This window comes from Acanthochromis polyacanthus, chromosome 12, assembly GCF_021347895.1.
Source record: "Acanthochromis polyacanthus isolate Apoly-LR-REF ecotype Palm Island chromosome 12, KAUST_Apoly_ChrSc, whole genome shotgun sequence".
In the NCBI taxonomy this organism is placed as follows: Eukaryota; Metazoa; Chordata; class Actinopteri; family Pomacentridae; genus Acanthochromis; species Acanthochromis polyacanthus.
This window is the reverse complement of record NC_067124.1, coordinates 25,999,064-26,016,401: the sequence shown is the minus strand read 5'-3', so window position 1 is coordinate 26,016,401 and position 17,338 is coordinate 25,999,064. Positions and strand designations below refer to the sequence as shown.

The window sequence follows — 17,338 nt, the reverse complement described above, 5'->3', positions numbered from 1 at the left end:
GTTTGAGGGCAGCTACTTCCTGTTTAGCAGAAAACACGTGAAGTTAGCATTAGCCAAAGTTAGCTGCGCAGTTGTCTTTTAAATCCCTACTTGTCAACTCTTATTGGGTTTGGTCGTTTATCTTTTCCCCAGTTTGTTAGCCAACAACATAACATGTTGTATAAGAAAATATTTAGCATGTAAGAAGACAACAAAAAAAATCTAGCTCGCTAGCTTTTTTAGCAGCTAATGTTTACGCTGCTAACAAGCTAGCTAACAGCTAAATTTACTAAGAAACCCCCGTTGAGGGTAGTTTTGGAATTATTATTGCATTCGTTTCAAGTTCCCTCCAACTTGTACGTGCATCTGTGAATAGCTTCACTACTTACCCCCCATTCAAAGCCTCCAGCCCCCACACCCGGAGATTTTCCCCGCCCCGCCCTGTCGGCTGCCCCCGGCTCCACACCGGTTGTAGCCTCCCTGTGTGCAGCAGCGGGGCCGACGCGGAGAAGTGTCACTACTTTGTGGGAGACTTTCTCCATCTCCGTTCACCGCTCCCCACCTTCCACTCTCCAGGTTGAAGACGAATTAAAAACCAGTCATGGGGTTTTCTGGTCACGGCTCAGCGGTTTTCCTTGTTGCCTCCTTGGTCACCTTTGTCGGTGTCTGCCACGGAGGCTCGGACGCGCCCCGGGGAGTCGCTATCGGGTTCGTGTTTGACCCCAAAGCGAAGTGCGACCCGCCATGCGAACACGCAGGAATCTGCATCCGCAACAACACATGCTTCTGCTCTAAGGGCTACGAGGGAGAGACCTGCAAATATGGTGATGTACCAAAGCTTTTGTCTTAGATGAGTTGCACCTTTCTTTCAATCTGCAAGAATTACCTAAATATTTGTGTGTATTCAACCCATTAAAGAACAATAGTTTGGAGACATTGTGGATAGTACAAGTGTATAGCACGGACAATTATAAAGTATAATAAAAAATATACTGTATATAATGCAACCTATAAATAATCAGCATGTCACTTTATACTGTCATAAAAGAACACCTTATTTTACCATTGATCATTTAAAATGTTTCCTTTTTAAAACAAAGCTGGTCAAAACTTGGAACCAGAATGTCTACAGTAATGACAAAATCATGTGTGTCCTTGCAGCCAACTGTTATCCCAAATGTAAAAATGGAGGAATGTGTCTCCGCCCTGGAAAGTGCAGATGCCCTCCTGGATATGGAGGAAGATACTGTCACAAAGGTGAGCAGGTTTATTTGGAGTGAGTTACTGTGAACGTGCAGAGCCTGGAAGACTCCTAAAACGTTCTGCATTGGAGTATTTTTGGCAGGACAGTTAGTGGTGGTGTATTTATTCTGAATTTGCTCTGTGGTACGTGCATGTATCCTGTATTTTCCATGTTATGGGTGATATAATAGAGCCATGTTCATACATTCAAGTGTGAAAGTAGAGCAGGTAGAGTTTTCTAAATCTGAGGGTTTTTTTTTTTTACAGGATATAGAAAAGTGTCCTTTTGTAAATCGCTATGTGGTAGTGTTTGTAGGAAATCAAATAATGAACACTTGAACTGAAACATGATGTGTTTTTAGTGTTTAGTCAGGAATTTCTTAAATGGGTGGGTAAAATCTGCTGAAATATTTGACGACAGGTCAAACTATCTCGTGAACGTCCCTGCTCATCTGTGGCCCGTCTTTTGCAGTGACCTGTGATGGGGGATGTTGGAACGGAGGAGAATGCACCGCCGTCAACGGAGTGGCCAAGTGCATCTGTCCTTCAAGCTGGACCGGATCAAAATGCCAAGAGGGTCTGTTTACGGCCGTATCCAATTACCCCAATTAACACCAAAGGTCAAAGACACCAAATGGAGCTGGTCTCTCAGCTGGAGCTGCTCATCAGCAGAAGACATTAGTCAGTGTTTTGAATGTTTTTCCTGGTCAAAGTTGCTGCCATGATGGGAAGAAACACTCATTTATACAGCTCAACAATAAGGCTAACTTAGTGGTGAAAAGTGACATCAGGTTTTCCAGCTTGAGAATGGTGATGAAGACATTATTGACAGTTTAAGTTGGACACTTTCTATACTACTTCCACTTTTCAGTAAACTTGCTTTTAAAAAAACAGCTCAGTGGTTCTCTGTCTAACCAACAAGATTCAAACTATAGGTAGAAGCTGGTTAGCTTAGCTTTGCTTAGCTTAGCATACAGACTGTAAACATGGAGTTAACTGCTAGCCTGGATCTTTCCAAATAGAACTAAATCTACCAAAAATCACCTCTAAATCTTGCAAATTATCACAGGACATGCAAGTGTCTAGAAGATAAACAGTGCAGTCGATGTAGTAGCATGATGGTAATATGACTTTTGTTTGGTAAATGCTCTAATTAGCAGTCATTTACCATAAAGACTGAAAACCAGGGGGAAAGGGAAAATTTAGAAAAAAAATTCTGGCACTTTATGACTTAACATTTTATTCAGTAAGGTAAATTTGTATAATCCAAAATATTTTGGGGCCTTGACCTTAATATTTAAACTTGTTCGGTTAATTTTTAAAGTCACTCTTATGTCTCTATTTGTTAGCACTTTGGCTCAGCTTCTGTTGTATTAAATGTGACATACAGTAAATAATAATGACTTGACAAACACAAAACTATTTTTATTTTTTTTACAATTCAGGTTTTAAACAACAAGAAATAATGTTTTAATTAGTGAGCTTCAGAGGTAATAGGCAGATTTTGTCACCTTTGCGGATCTTTTCTAACTTCAGACAAGAAGGCAAATGCCTCCAGTGTAGCTCACTTACAGCCCCCGTCTGATTGCTGGCATGCTGAGAATCTGTCTCTGGTTTGTTCTCCATTGCAGCGCTTTGCCCACAAGGCTGTAGAAACGGGGGCATCTGTGTGGCTCCAGGAATCTGCAGCTGTCCGGAGGGATGGCTGGGTGGTGCCTGCCATACTGGTGAGTTAAAATTGTCCCATAAACCAAACACTTTCATATGCATCAATTCACTTTATAAGCATGATTTCTTTGGTGTCTCTTCATCTGCTCAGTTCGGTTATGCATCCACTCAGGCCAAGTTAACTGTCTGCATTTTACTAAGTAATGTTACAGATATCTCCCTGCGAGACAAACAAAAATGATGCAATTCCTATGTTGGTATTTACTAACTTAAACTCCCTATATTTCCAGATGTGACACAGCACTTCTCACCTCTAGTAGCTGGATTTATGGTGTTAAAATTTACAACCTCTTCACAGTCACTTCCACTGCCCCTGCTTTTTACAAGTGATTAACATCGCTGTGTTTGTTTCTTTTGTTTCTTTGTCTTGGCTGTAGCTGTGTGCACTCAGCCCTGTCTGAATGGAGGGAAATGCATTTCTCCCAACAAATGCCGCTGCCGGCCTCCTTTCTCTGGACCTCACTGTGAGGAGAGGAAAAAGTCCCACTAGTGTGACACAGCCTGGGTCAGAGGTCAATGAGACCCCAACAGCATTGTTAGGATGATTATGTTTTTGTAGTTGAAAGTATTTTTTACTTTTTAAAAAAAAACATTTTATATGTAATTCTTCTACATTTTACTGTATAAACATGCAACATACTGTACTGAAGTTTGTGTAATTAAATGGAAAAACTGAACTATATGCATTATCAAAGCTCATTTAACAAAACAAAAGCAAAGAAACAGTACATTGTCTTTATTTTGTCACATATAATTCATACCACAGTGTAATCTGGCATATTTAAAAAAAAAAACAAAAAAACAAAAAACCTACATCAGCTGATAATCCTTACTTGAATCCATGTTTGGTATCAGTGTAAATGGATAGCACAAACAGGCCTGATGTAACAATATCTTAAGGAAGCCAAAGAGAGAAAAAAATGCTATTTTTGTTCATCTGTACCATATTCATATCAATGTCTTCAATCTAATTAGTGATAAGTACCATCAAAATTAGGCATAATGAAAGCAGATTTAAGATGATTTTCTCCCAGGTAAGAAACAGTGCACATCGGTTGGTATAAGTTGGCTAAATTGCAGTAAATCTAAAACTAAAAGCTCGCTGGTAATCACATACACATTTTGAACAAATCATGCCTAGCACTGACTCATTTGTCAGTTATTTTTTTATAATACTGTGCAGCAGCACACAGATCTGTATAAAGAACTGCAGATGCATCTAACAGATGTGTGTTACTTTGAGCCTTGAGGTAGTGATATACAGGGACGGAAAGAGAAGTGCAACACATCAAATCCCTCTGTTAGCAGTCAAATGTGCACAGAGTCACACATTCAAGCCCGATACCCACCAACACACACACATACTCATATACACAACAATTTATGGTGCTCTCCTCTTGCTTTGTGCATTTTGTAGCTTCTTTCATCCCATTTCTCATTCTGTCTCCATCATGCTTGTGATGCCTGTAAAATGCAGATGTAAATTCAGTCACATCAGATGTCACATTGTGCAATTTTCAGCTCATGCATTGGGTGGATGTCTTTCGGTCTGTCATATATTTTAGAGTCATGATTGCATTTTTTTTGTTGTTGTTGTCACATTAGCCCTTTTCACATACAATCTTCAAGGTGGGACCATTGCACCTTTATTGTGCCTCACTGTTCTGTGTGTAGGGTGTGGAGATGGAATTTAAAGCAGAAATACTGCACTTCTAAATAAATGAAATAAATACATTTATCTAAAAATGTATTGCTTTGGCTCTGAGCAATGTCTTTCTCACAGCACTATCTGATTGGTTATCAAATCACGAAATATATTTACATAGCAAGTTAAAAACAAAGTGCCGTACACGTGCAAGACATCAGGCCAGGACAAACCTAGTAAAATCTACATTTTAAACAAAATGAAATAGAAAAAAAAGACAAAATCAGACATAACAGGAAAGCAACTTGTAAAATCAATTGGTAAAAAATACATAAGAAATAAATCTGAAATATTAAGAGCAGCCAAAAGTCATTAAAAATCTGTGCATCTTGAGGTATTTTCTTGAAAATGTCAGTGGAGTATTGTCACCAGTAATAGCCTATTAACACTAAAAGATAAATGTTGAAGAGTTCTCTTTAAATTACACGTGTAAAACACAAATAAAGGCATTTCAATGAAGCTTGACTTGGCGTTTGAGTTTTTTCAAGTTTTGACATCAAGACTTTCATTTTTACTCCAAAATATCAGTTTCCCTTGACTACTAGACGTGTGTGAAAAGGGTCTATGGAGAGCCTGAGCACCTGTCAGCGCTTCTAAGTTAATAGTAATATCTTCAAGTCAGCAGCTGAGCATCTGTTTTCCTGACAGGCAAATATCTTGCAATGTTTGGGGAAAAACTAAAACCTAGAACGTGGTTAAACAACACGTACAAATGTTCTGAAGGCAATTCCAGCCATTTGGACTAAAAAAATGTTTATATATTTCATGATCCTTGACTCCACTCTAAAGGTAATACTGGTGGGGTTAGCAGAACCTCAGAGGAAATGCAGCCTTTAACACTGGACTTATTCGTGCTATTTTATGAGCAGAGTCATACACTACACATGAACCATGGCCCGAATCCTCACCTTTATTGCACAGGTGAGGCCCTTGTATCCTTTCCGACAGTGGCAGTAGTCAGGCAGCACACACCTGCCTCCATTCAGGCAACGTTGTTTACAGATTGCTGGGGAGAATGTCAGAATTTAATGACTTATGCTTGTCATAGTTTATTCTTGTCAACCACAGTCAGAAAAGAAAAACAACAACACCAGGAAAATAAGACATGTAGAGCTCATGATTATAAATAACTTGAAACAGTATCATATAGTTTTGTTTCTGTTTTGCGTGTTTCTCCAAATAACAAACTGAAAAATAGAAGAATTAATTCAGTGGGATTCACTAACAGACTCACGTGTTTGACACTGCAGGCCCTCCCAACCGATGGGACAGTGGCAGGTGTTTGGCCCCACACACTCGCCGCCATTTTTACACTTCTGCAGACAGGCAGCTTTAATGAAAACAGTGAGGACAGCATGAACACAGTCGACAGCAGGGAACCTAAACATTTCCTCTTTCTAGTTCCTTTGAATAAAGACAGTAAAAATGTCATGTTTCATCACTGTACAGCTCATCATGTAAGGATTTGATGATTTTCTTTATTAAGATTGATTAATTGATTAAACTAAACACTCTTGGGTTGGAGGGCTCTCTTTATTTCTCTGTATTGTGCCTCCTTGTCTCCTCTGTCCTCTGTCTTCAGGTCTGTCAAACAGAAAGCCATCTCAGTGTGCTACCTTGAAAGATGTCTCAACTCATCAACCAGACCTGGAGGACAGAGGAGGCTTTCTGTAGGACATTATGAGCGAAGATGCAGATGTCTATCCCTTGTGGAAATCTGTGCGGTCCCCGTGACAAATACAAGTGGCATGACACACAGCTGGTGTATACGAACCTTGGCAGGAGCAGAACTCTGCCAGTGTAATTCCGTCTTTAGTGTTTGTGCGTGTGTTTGCTTGTCTAAAGAAAAGTACGAGTAAAGTAAGCTTGGAAAGACAGTTTGCCTAGGAGGCTGAACTCATGGCCGTGAATAGCTTTATGTTTTGTTTTGGGGGTTTTTAGCCTAAAGCACATCTTGTCCTTCTCCATGCAATGTGCTTCTTGTTGAAACAGAGTGATAATCCTGGATTTAAGACTATTTAGGTGGGTATTTAAGTGTAAGATTTTTGCTTTGCATGAACCAAAAGTAATGTGATTATTGTACAAATATACAAATAATAAGCATTTCCTACTTTAAAGCGTACATGTATAGCATGACGACAGAGGTAATGATGATGTCCAAAATGTTTAGTTTTAAGAGATTTTTGGGGAGTAGAATACATTTCTTTCCATTTAATTCTATTTTATGAGTCTAAACCTAAACCTAAGAAAGCAAAAACATGCTGATTAAATGAACAATTTGTGCAGATGCCACTGCACTATTTTGATTACTTGCTGTGTATTTTGTGTTCATGAACAAGGCATTGTACCACTCACGTATGTTACACCTCTTCCCCCTCCATCCAGATGCACAGGAGCATGTGTTGGGTCCCACACACTTGCCTCTGTTCATGCACATCGGCTCGCACACACCTGGAAAATATTTGTTCACACATTACATTCCACATTCTCTCTCCACATTCGTAATTGTGCACTGCAGTCACCGGCCATTACTCTCTTTACATAGTATTCTCAATATGCAGCCTGTGGTGTTCCTTACTCTTTTGACACCTTTTTCCTGTGTAGCCTTCAGGGCAGGAGCACACATTGTTTCTCATACACTGACCTCCATTTTTACAGGGAGGGCTGCAAACAGCTGAAACACAACAATATTCGACTGTGAGGACCTCGGGAGACACTGTGAAGCTGGAAAACAGAAATTTAAAACAGAAATACAAGAAATACTAAACATGACCTCCAGCTTCTCGTATATAATTGTGTCACACCTCTTAAAATCAAACAGAACGAACATTTTTGTTCAGCAAAACAGGTGAGAAAGCATCACATCCCTCCTGTCAGCCATCTTCTCCCACTACCTGCTGTTAATCATTATGGGACTCTCCTCAGAATTCTTCATTGAAACACAGACTAATGACTTTCTCCCATTTTTTTGCCGCATTTAACAAACAATGACCCCCATTTAATACGTTTGTGTACCAACACATGATAAAAATACAGCTTCAACCAGAAAGTGACCTTCCTCATATCAGATGCAAAAAACATAAAAAAATAATAGTACTGTCATTTTAATCATTAGAAATCAGTCCAGTAACTGATCACCTAACCAGAATTCAGATTTTCTGTACAACTTCTCTCTGAGGTAGAACAACAGAGTAGCTAAACATGTCAGTGAGCAATGCATTATCAGAGTCTTACCAATTTGACACTGAGAGCCGTAGAAGCCACTGGGACAGGCGCAGATGTTGGGCTTAATGCATGTCCCTCCATTCAAACAGACGGGGTTACAGAGAGCTGTAAGTAACGTGAGGTACAAGAAGTACAAAAAAATCTTTATATCATGGCAGCAGTTCCATTTTGAGTGCTAATATGAAAGTCTCAATATTCAATTTAGCATTGTAGCTGAGACAACTATTAAAACAGATATAGGTTAATGCTGCAATCTAAATTCATGCTTGGTAGATAGGGTTTTTTTTTTATACCTGAGTTACAAGTCGGGCCATACCAGCCATGTTTGCATTTGCAGACATCAGGAGAAACACACTCGCCTCCATTTTCACAGTGTCTGTTACACACCACTGAGGGAAATAAATTAACGTTATTCGCAATCTAAAATGAAACTTCACAAACTTAAGTCTACTGAATCCAAGGACACTTAAATTAAAGCTACACTAATGAGGTTTGCCATGATACATAACAGATTTGAACACCCACACTGCTCATTGGAAGGGAGTTTTGTGATCCAAGAGATCACTGACCAAGGACTCTGACATGCTAATACTTTTTGATGCTGACAGCTTTAAGGGTGTTTCGAATGTTGTTTGCATCGACACTGACTGAACAGTGTGGGACTCATGGATCCCCAGTTTTAGAATGATACAGCCATGAGCAAAAACCATGATCCACAATATACAGGCAATGCAACTACAGCTGACGCCATGATCAAGTCTTTCAATGGTAAGGGCAAACTACTAAAGGTAAATAAAAAAGCCCCTAAACAAACAGAAGCATGGCAGTCCTGTAGAGCATCAGAAGGGCAGATAGCAGTTCTCTGCTGAGGTTTGTGGGTCGAACAAGTGACATGTCAAATTATCACAATGTATCCAGTCATGATCTTACATGAGAGGAACTGTAAGACAACTTGGAGAACATCCTTATCTTTTTCATTTTTAGCAGATTGTTAGATGAGAAAGTTAATAGAACTGTCATGCTTGTATATGAATATACAGCCAGCAGCTTATTAGTTTAGCGTAGCATAAATACTGAAAACTACTAAGTAATTTAACTATCCTGGGGCCTGATTGCAAAAGCACTTCTCACAGGAAGCTTGGAAATGATGCCAGCGCACCATCTTCCACTGTCCTCTAAAAATGCTCACACACAGATCACAAGTATAATGTTTCATTTGATGATGTAAAAGTGTGAGATTTACCACAAGAAAAGATGTTGGAAGTTGCATATTGAATGTTACAAATTTCATGAAATGGACCTAATTTGTGACCACACATATAATAATCCAGCTGTTCATAAATCTATAGCTCACTCACATCATATCTCAATGAAATAACTTTTACACTTAAACTTAAAAATGTATTTTTTCAGACTGTTAACAGTCTGTAAAAACATCACTGTAATATGTCAACCATATAAAACAAGAACAAGAAGAAAGTGTGGTTCAGATTTCTGTTCTGGAAGTTTCAATAACATTAATTAGATCATTCTTCATTAGCATATTTAAACATTAATTTTCAGAAAAATTGTAACACAAAAAATATTGGTTTTAATGTCGTAAAAGCACCTGGGGAAGTTTCATTGATGCATCTGTTAGGTGATTACTAGTTCACTTGTGTTTTACTTTACAGAAAATGTAAACGCATCACACAACGTTTAAACAGTTCAAAGTAGTTAAGTAACATCTCACTGATTTCACATCTGGGTCCCACATAGCCGTAGGGGCAGGTACACAGGTTTCTGGCCAGACATGTGCCTCCGTGCTGACAAGGCGGCTCACAGCTCGCTACACAACACAGAATTGTCAACAACACACAGACACTCGTCAGTATTCCGTGAGCAATGTGTGTGAGTCAGCAGATTAGACTGGTGTGAATATGAGTGGAGGTTACCTTCCTCACAGGTGGGCCCACCGTAGCCTGCAGGGCATTCACACACATTCGGTTTCACACACTTCCCCTGGTTCTTACAGTCGGGCCGACACACCGCTGAGAGAGAAGAAAGGGGGCAGTTTTGATCAACAAAATCGAACACTGAGATAAATTAGCCAATTTCTGAGGCGATCGTGATTTATTTAATTTGTTTTGCAGGACAAAAATAAACTGATCACACTCTGTCAAACTCTCCTCACTCTCACCTATGCGGCAGTTATAGCCAGTGTAACCCTCCATGCAGGTGCAGGTGTTGGGCAGAGTGCACTCCATGTTCCTCCCACACTGATACCTGCACACAGCTGAAATCAAAATACATTTGGGGGTTTTTAACTGCTGATCCAACAACAGCAAGCAGATTGAAGGCTTTATTTTAGACCAAGAGAGCTTCAGGATTGGCCATGTAACGCCATAATTAAGAGATAATAGTATGTGCTAAAACATGGTGTAACAGGAGCTTAGGTAGCGAAGATTCATCAGGTCATTAAACTGATTCATTATTGCCAGTTAAACAAGAATATATATTTACAATGCTAGCAAATGTTAACATGAGCGACTGGACATAACAAAGCAGGTTAAAGTGTTTTAGTGCTTATGATTTCAGCTTTTCATACGTAGGAGGAAGAATGCCATCGTCTTTACCTTTCGAAAAATCCTACACTAATACACTCGGTATTTAAAAAAAATGCAATAACTTGAGCTAATAATAGCAGACATGCATACAAGAGTGCCACAGCAAAAAAACGTGATCTTAAAAAGGTTGCCATGAGCATGAATATTCTTCCAGGTGCATCAAATATGAATGCTTGACTTATTTCACAGATGAGCTGAAAAAAATAGTCAAGTAATCAATTTGCTTACTGGCTGAAACCAGTTTGATAACTGGCCTGAGGGTACACAGGGAGTAATTTGAATATTTTATTTTCTGCGGTTTACCTGGCTTTGCTCTTGTAGCTTTTTGAATGATAAATCAACAAATGAAATTAAATTTTTAATCCTCAACATTTTTAGCTTCACAGGATGCCATTCATCTCTAATAAAGCTAAACTGCATCACATATTTGGTCAAAACTGAGTAAAGACCAGAGTAAGTGGTTTTTTACACTGTACATTTGTATACAAACACTATTTACAAATGCGTTAGAATGCCTTTGATGCAGCTAATCAAAATTTTTTCCCTGTTTTTTCAGTTTTAAAAATCTATTTTAACGCTCAAACACATTAAAAACTGAGCTTTTATATCACATATAATGATTAAATGCAGGTAGTTAAATTAAATCAGTTTTTTGATTAAACTCTGTTTCGAATAAAAGACAAATTTAGCAAACTGAAAGTCATTAGTACAAATAAGTAAGGAATCCGCAACAAGATTATGTTTTGTTGTAGATTTTTCATTGAGCTATTTAGACAGTCCTAAAATCAGTGCAGTAGTAACATGCTTTGTTTGTTTTTGTCAAAGTTTAGCAACGATGAGTAATAATCACTCATATAGAGCATAAAATTGAGGTTTTATTTATCTGTATAGCTAAGACCCTTCATACTTCATAACCATCCATCCTTTATACACCGCTTCATCCTCACTAGGGTCGCTGGAGGTGCTGGAGCCTATCCCAGCTGACTCGGGCGAAGGCAGGGGACACCCTGGACAGGTCGACTTCATAACCATTGATTTTTCATTTTGTGAGTCAGCATTATAAGATGAACTACCTTTACATGTGACTCCATCCCCAGTGTAGCCGTACGGGCAGCGTCCACACCTGAAAGACCCAAGGACAGTAGGCTCACAGGGAACACCGGGAAAGCAGGGCGAGTCAGCGCAGGTCACACGGTGAGCTGGCTGCCCCCATCTGATCCCTGTAGAGAGGTCTGGGGTCAGATCCACCCCACTGAGCTGACCTCTGTGAACAGTGGGAGGAAACACTCTGGATGCAGTCTGATTCTGTGGGGTTGCTCCGGTCTTTCTGTCAGACGACAAAACTCTCCTGATACTGGAGCTGCTCGTTTCTGGTCGCATCCTTCTGTCAGAGGGTCTTCTGGGCGAGGCGGGCAATAATGAAGAAGAGGAAGAGGAGGAGGAAGGAGTCTTTTCTTTGCTGGAATTTGATTTGGTGACGTGAATATGACCGTCTGCTCCACTGCCGACTGCCCCTTGACCTGTAAGACACTGGAAGTTAGAGGATATGACTAATCAGCAAATGTAATACCATCTTTACGTAAGATTCTAAAACAGAAACAAGTGATTGCTTTAATTTAGCTCAGACTTGACTTTCTTCTATGTCCTGTATTATGTTTTGGCTAGGGTGTCTTCTTTTAATTTTTTTTTATTTTTTTTATTTTCATGTAAAGCCCATAGTCTAAATTGTCATTTCACTAGCTTTCAAGCTTTGAAAGAACTGCTCTCCTCTCACCAGTTGCTGTGCATGTGTGTCCATTTCCATGGAGACCAGGAGGGCAGGGTCCACAAACAAAGCCTGCTGAAACGTGGATGCTCTCAAAACACTGGACCCCCGGGTAACACGACCCTCTTCTACACGGCGACAGGCCTGTTGATTTGGGCCTTAATGGAACCTGTGGTACTCTTACTGGTGTTGTCACCACTTTGACCGGCAAGTCGGCATTACCTTGGTAACAAAAAGGTGAGAATGACCGTTAAATGTATGATGAGAGGCTATACTTCTTTATGTATGAATGTGTAAATCCCTTAGACAAAAAACAAATCCAATGCTAGAAATGTGAGAATTTGTCCTAATGAGCCAACTCAGAGAGTCTTTAAGACACACCTACTGTCTCTGAAGCTGAATTAAGATAGGATGTGCATTATTTAACAAATAAAACTTAATTTTTAACTAAAATGAGGAGGTAGTGGACTTACGATTGCAGTTTTTCCCATCACCACTATATCCCTGTGGGCACAGGCCACAGATGAAGGAGCCCAGTGTGTTGTTACAGCCCACTCCAGGGAAACAAGGCTGAGAAACGCACTCATCTATGTCTTCTCTACATGTGTGGCCTGACAACACATGAGACATTGGATGAGATAATGAAGAAACATTGTAAATCACTATTTCAATGTTATACATTTATGATTTTTTTTTTTTAAAGACTAGATACCATTACTGTGCATATATCTATTTGCGCCATGGTGCACCGTGGCCATAAAATTTAAACCAGAGGTTGCCAGAGTTATTGATCATAATAAATGACCACCATTATCAAGTTGCCCGTAGTGTGCAAATAACTCCATTGTGGCTCCCTTTCATCCCAATAAATAAAACAATCATTATCTTTAAATCTTTTACTCCGTCTACTTGTGTAGTTTAAAATGAACACTTAATGGCTACCTGTCATTCCAGGTGGGCAGATACAAGAGAAGGAGTTGGGTAGATCGATACAGCGGCCCAGCCTGCAGGGGTTGGGTTTACAGTCATCAATGTCCACCTCACACAGCTTCCCTTTAAATCCATCAAGACACACACACACATATTCTCCGCTACCAGCAGGGAGGTTGACATTGGTGACACATGAAGCTCCATTCAGACATTCACAGGAGTGCACAGTCACCTGGAAGAAAGAATAACAGAGAAAAGCTTCTCATTTGAATAGCATGAGTCAGATTCACTAACCTGAATGCAGTCACACAAATATATATCTTTGTCACAGTGATTTGGCAACCCAGCAAACAAAAGAAGCGGAAATAAAGTAAGTGGACTTGAACAATCACTGCAGACTATGTGTAATGAAAACTTTGGAAAATCTATGGATTTGTCTCAGCAAAAATTGCATGACTTAGATTTCTGTGCAGGTGTAAACACTTTCTCCATTCCTGTGTGCATTGCATTGTGTGACAGAAATGTCAAATGTCCAAAAAAAAAAATCAAGCAGATTTGGCATTCATACTGACATTGTACATTAACTTTTGCCACTTATTGCTGAATTGCTAAGTGCTGTAGGATGTATTGCTGAATTCTCAGCATATATACCTGTGCCCCCCTCTAGTGGGAGAAAGCAGCAAAGACCTTCTGTCACAAGACCTTTTAAATTGCAACAATTCCAGCCCAATTCCAAAGGTGTGTTAAAGGTCCTATATAGTGAAAATGATAGGGTAGGTTTCAAATTAAAGCTTTTAGAATATGAAGCTGCTTACTACCACCATTCTTCTAGCCTCTCCTCAACTAGATGACTTTCCAGCTTTCGTCCAGCTAACAATTTGCATCACCCTGCCTCCTCACTGCCAGCAGCTTCTGAGTTGAGCCATTCAGACTGTGCAGCTGCCTGTCAGTCCACTCGGTGTATTTACTTTCTACAGATGCTTCTGTTCACTCTAAAATTTGTCATCCACAAGCAAAGCACATCAAAGGTTTTGCCGGGGAAATACAATAGTCTTCAGGCACTCCAAGAATCTGAGGAATTGAAGAACAGAATGCAATGTCCCCATAATAACAATTCAATCCATAGTTGTTGGTAGAGCTATTGTCGCATATCCAGTGGTCATAGCTGTGTGGGAATTGTAATACTGAGGGACAGTCAGAAATAGTATAAACTTTAAGAATGACTTGAAACCAATAAACAAAGGTCTATTGAGAGGCGAAGGTCATAATATGCTCTTGACCACAGTTAATAAATTGGTAAAAAGCTGTAAAACTAGTAGGAAATCTCCAGTGTTGCAGAGAAGCTGCTTGGTGATAAGAGTTGCAAAAAATGTGGAAAAATGCTGGAAAATGAACTCATTGTGGGCACAAAACTAGAAGAGATGGGTTTCAGGGTCTAAATCTTTTGTGCTCCATTTGAAGAGGTAAAAGGGGCAAATTCTAAGCCTCAGCCTTTAACCTTCCCTCAGCTACATATTTACAAATTGTCAAACAATTCAAATGTTTCGCAGAATATTTCATTGAAATGTTTTTTGTAACTTTTGCTGGAATCCTTCATCTGTAACATTTGCATGACATTGACCTAGATCTACGCTTACAACTTCATCAGAAAATATTGAGCTACAATGACAGTTTTCCTTACTTATCCACTGATTACCTTTAGACATTTTTTAACCTTCTCTGCCCTACAGTATGCTACACTTGATGAACCCAGCCTTACCTTTACAGAGGCTCTCGTCTCAGCATTACAGTCGTCGCTCACAGTAAACTGGAAAGTGTGGATGTCGGTCACTTCGGCGGTGGCCTTCCACATTAAGAGGCCAGCTGGAGACAGAGATGCACCTTCAGGACCTGATGCCAGCGTGAAAAGAACCGATGAACCTTCGGGGTCCCGAGCTTGTAGCTGGTAGATGAAATTCTCTCCCTGGAAGGATTGGAGACTAAATGGCAGCGACCGGAGCAGCGGAGGCTCATTCTCTGGTGGAAATTACAAAGGAGGGACTAAGCATGAGACTGAATAAACCTAGAAGTGATTAGATGTAGGTTGAGTCACACACTGAATAAAAAGGCGGCCATGAGAAGGTACTGTGTGGCAGAGAAGCTGTACAAAATATGTAGCGCACATACTTTAAAGTAACATTTTGGAATAGCAATTTGGTAAATGCATACTTAGCTTCCTTGCTGAGCACTACATGAGAAGATAGTTAGCTTAGGTTAGCCTAAAGTCAGACAATGGGGAAACAAGTGATCATAATCCTACATTACAGGTAGAAGACAAAAAAAACATCCAGTATGTTGTCTTAGCTAGTTAGGACAGGGTTTTCTGTTCCTCTGAAGCACATATGTGTGTTCTAAGAAGAGATGAGTACATTTTTGCTGACAATATATGGTCAATACACCATTTGACTGGATCAGAAATATTGGAGGACCAATGTTTTTGGGTAATTTTAGCTTATTTCAAATGATTTCCAATTTCTTGTTGCTTTCATTTTCATTTAACATATAATTAATGACAACAGACACAGTCAGCTTAATTAATAATCTACAGCTTGTCCTATCCTATCTGGCTATTTGGTCTTTTGGTCTGACCATGGCAGAGTACTGTTTGACCTACTTTAGGTTGAAGAAGTAAAGTTGGTCAAAAAGTGTAACAATAATCTAAGTTGTCCTCATATCCACGCCAGGGGACAGATGGAACTTCAATGGCTGCAATCTGCAGAGAGCTGCTGACAAAGCTGCCCCAAATGACCGCAAGCCACAAAGCTCATTGACAACAATCCAACCTCAGCTCCACTAAGGAAGTCACACATGGAAAACTTTTTCAGTCTTACACTGCGTTGCTGTACATTAGGACTGGTTGTATTGCAGTTCAAAGTAAATAAGCAAAGTTTATTTTGATAGCACACAGTTTCAGATGATTAAAGTGCTGCCCAAAAAAGTGCAAGAATGAGCTTTCAGACAAACCAGATGAGAGGATTTTGTGAACATACTTTCTGCGATGGACCATGTGTGTTTGGACGAGTCTGGAAGACAAGTAAGGCAAGGACTGCTGGGGTGGGACTCCCCTTCGCTGTAACATAGGCTGTCAATGTTGCAGGTTTTCTCCTAAGAAGCAAAGACAAAAAACAACCAAAAATATATTAAGTGGTATTTCTGTTTAATAATAACTACCTTTCATAATATAAAACATTCTCATTGGAGGCCTCCACATCCAAAACATGAAACCCATGCCTATGTCAGCGAGGTACATTGGGCTACTGAAAGCATGTGCATCATGTTAGCAAGGGAAAAAGGCAAGTTTTGTTGAAATACCCAAACAAAGATTTGGTCTAATGAAAACAAATTGATTTCCGTCAGGAAACCTGATACATTCAGCAGCATAAAATAACATTACAAGCAGATCAGTCTTCAAAAATTATTCAATGTAAAGTTGAATTTAGAAGTATTCAAAACTGACCATATTAAGTGTTTTTAGTCAACATTTACTCTTTAAAGCACTCCTTCAAATCTCAGCATTCTTTTTTTTCTTGCAGAGAATTTAAAGCAATAACTATTTTTTTGCAAAGTGCCTACACATATTTTTCATGTAAGTCTGCATGTCAGTCTCTTTGGTCAGTGTTATTTTCCAACATAGTTGATCATTGTTGAAGCCACTGAACATTTTAGAGAATGAACAGTCACACAAACACAGATTTGGGTTTTTTGTTTTTTTTTAAAGTATTGCAATAAAACAGTTAAAAATTGTCTGTTTTTCAGGCTTCTTGATTTTCTCTACTTTCTGTTTGGCACTCTTAGTCAAATAAAGATGAAGACTGGAGCATAACTGCTGCCACAGTGCAAGCTGTGGGTTGTGGTTAGTAGCAACTGCTGACAAAGGCAAACGTTTGAGGCCCCAGAGTACTGAGTGCACAATAGCCAGAGGAAATACAAAAAGAAACAGTTAAAAATAAAATCATAATTGGTGCAGACTGCAGAGGCAAAGACACCCTCAGTGTAACCAACAGATGATTGTTTTTGTCTTTCCAACAACAAAACACAAAGAAGAGATTTAATGGTTTGATTGCAGTGGCACACACTCTAAAATACAGAAACTTTCACCTTGATATCGAGCTGAAGCAA

At 39.5% G+C, this 17,338-nt stretch overlaps 2 protein-coding genes across 2 annotated transcripts in view; one reads left to right on the top strand and one right to left on the bottom strand.

Annotated features, from left to right (window-relative positions):
- Positions 1–306: 306 nt before the first annotated feature.
- seraf (Schwann cell-specific EGF-like repeat autocrine factor) lies at positions 307–3,631 on the top strand. Its single transcript, XM_022222429.2, has 5 exons — positions 307–803; positions 1,141–1,236; positions 1,694–1,798; positions 2,853–2,948; positions 3,327–3,631. Exons 1-5 carry the CDS (start codon positions 581–583, stop codon positions 3,437–3,439), a joined length of 633 nt encoding a protein of 210 aa, XP_022078121.1. The 5' UTR covers positions 307–580; the 3' UTR covers positions 3,440–3,631.
- A 100-nt stretch (positions 3,632–3,731) lies between these two features.
- The window catches only part of vwde (von Willebrand factor D and EGF domains), a 32,112-nt gene continuing 18,505 nt past the window's right edge, over positions 3,732–17,338 (bottom strand). Inside the window, exons 16-31 of the mRNA XM_051957043.1 lie at positions 16,210–16,324; positions 14,940–15,196; positions 13,193–13,412; positions 12,724–12,861; positions 12,260–12,472; positions 11,559–12,005; positions 10,059–10,154; positions 9,814–9,909; positions 9,612–9,707; positions 8,173–8,268; positions 7,889–7,984; positions 7,233–7,328; positions 7,010–7,105; positions 5,889–5,984; positions 5,563–5,660; positions 3,732–4,413 (exon numbers count right to left, since the gene is read on the bottom strand). Of these exons, the coding sequence (XP_051813003.1) occupies positions 4,399–4,413; positions 5,563–5,660; positions 5,889–5,984; positions 7,010–7,105; positions 7,233–7,328; positions 7,889–7,984; positions 8,173–8,268; positions 9,612–9,707; positions 9,814–9,909; positions 10,059–10,154; positions 11,559–12,005; positions 12,260–12,472; positions 12,724–12,861; positions 13,193–13,412; positions 14,940–15,196; positions 16,210–16,324 (2,271 nt within the window). The 3' untranslated portion in view covers positions 3,732–4,398. The remainder of the gene's footprint in view (positions 4,414–5,562; positions 5,661–5,888; positions 5,985–7,009; positions 7,106–7,232; positions 7,329–7,888; positions 7,985–8,172; positions 8,269–9,611; positions 9,708–9,813; positions 9,910–10,058; positions 10,155–11,558; positions 12,006–12,259; positions 12,473–12,723; positions 12,862–13,192; positions 13,413–14,939; positions 15,197–16,209; positions 16,325–17,338) is intronic.

Bases quoted from the DNA above. Each gene is read 5' to 3' on its own strand.
- seraf (XM_022222429.2), top strand. From the start codon at position 581: ATGGGGTTTTCTGGTCACGGCTCAGCGGTTTTCCTTGTTGCCTCCTTG. The intron at 804-1,140 runs GTGATGTACCAA...GTGTCCTTGCAG, and splicing joins GGGAGAGACCTGCAAATATG to CCAACTGTTATCCCAAATGT. The intron at 1,237-1,693 runs GTGAGCAGGTTT...CGTCTTTTGCAG, and splicing joins AGGAAGATACTGTCACAAAG to TGACCTGTGATGGGGGATGT.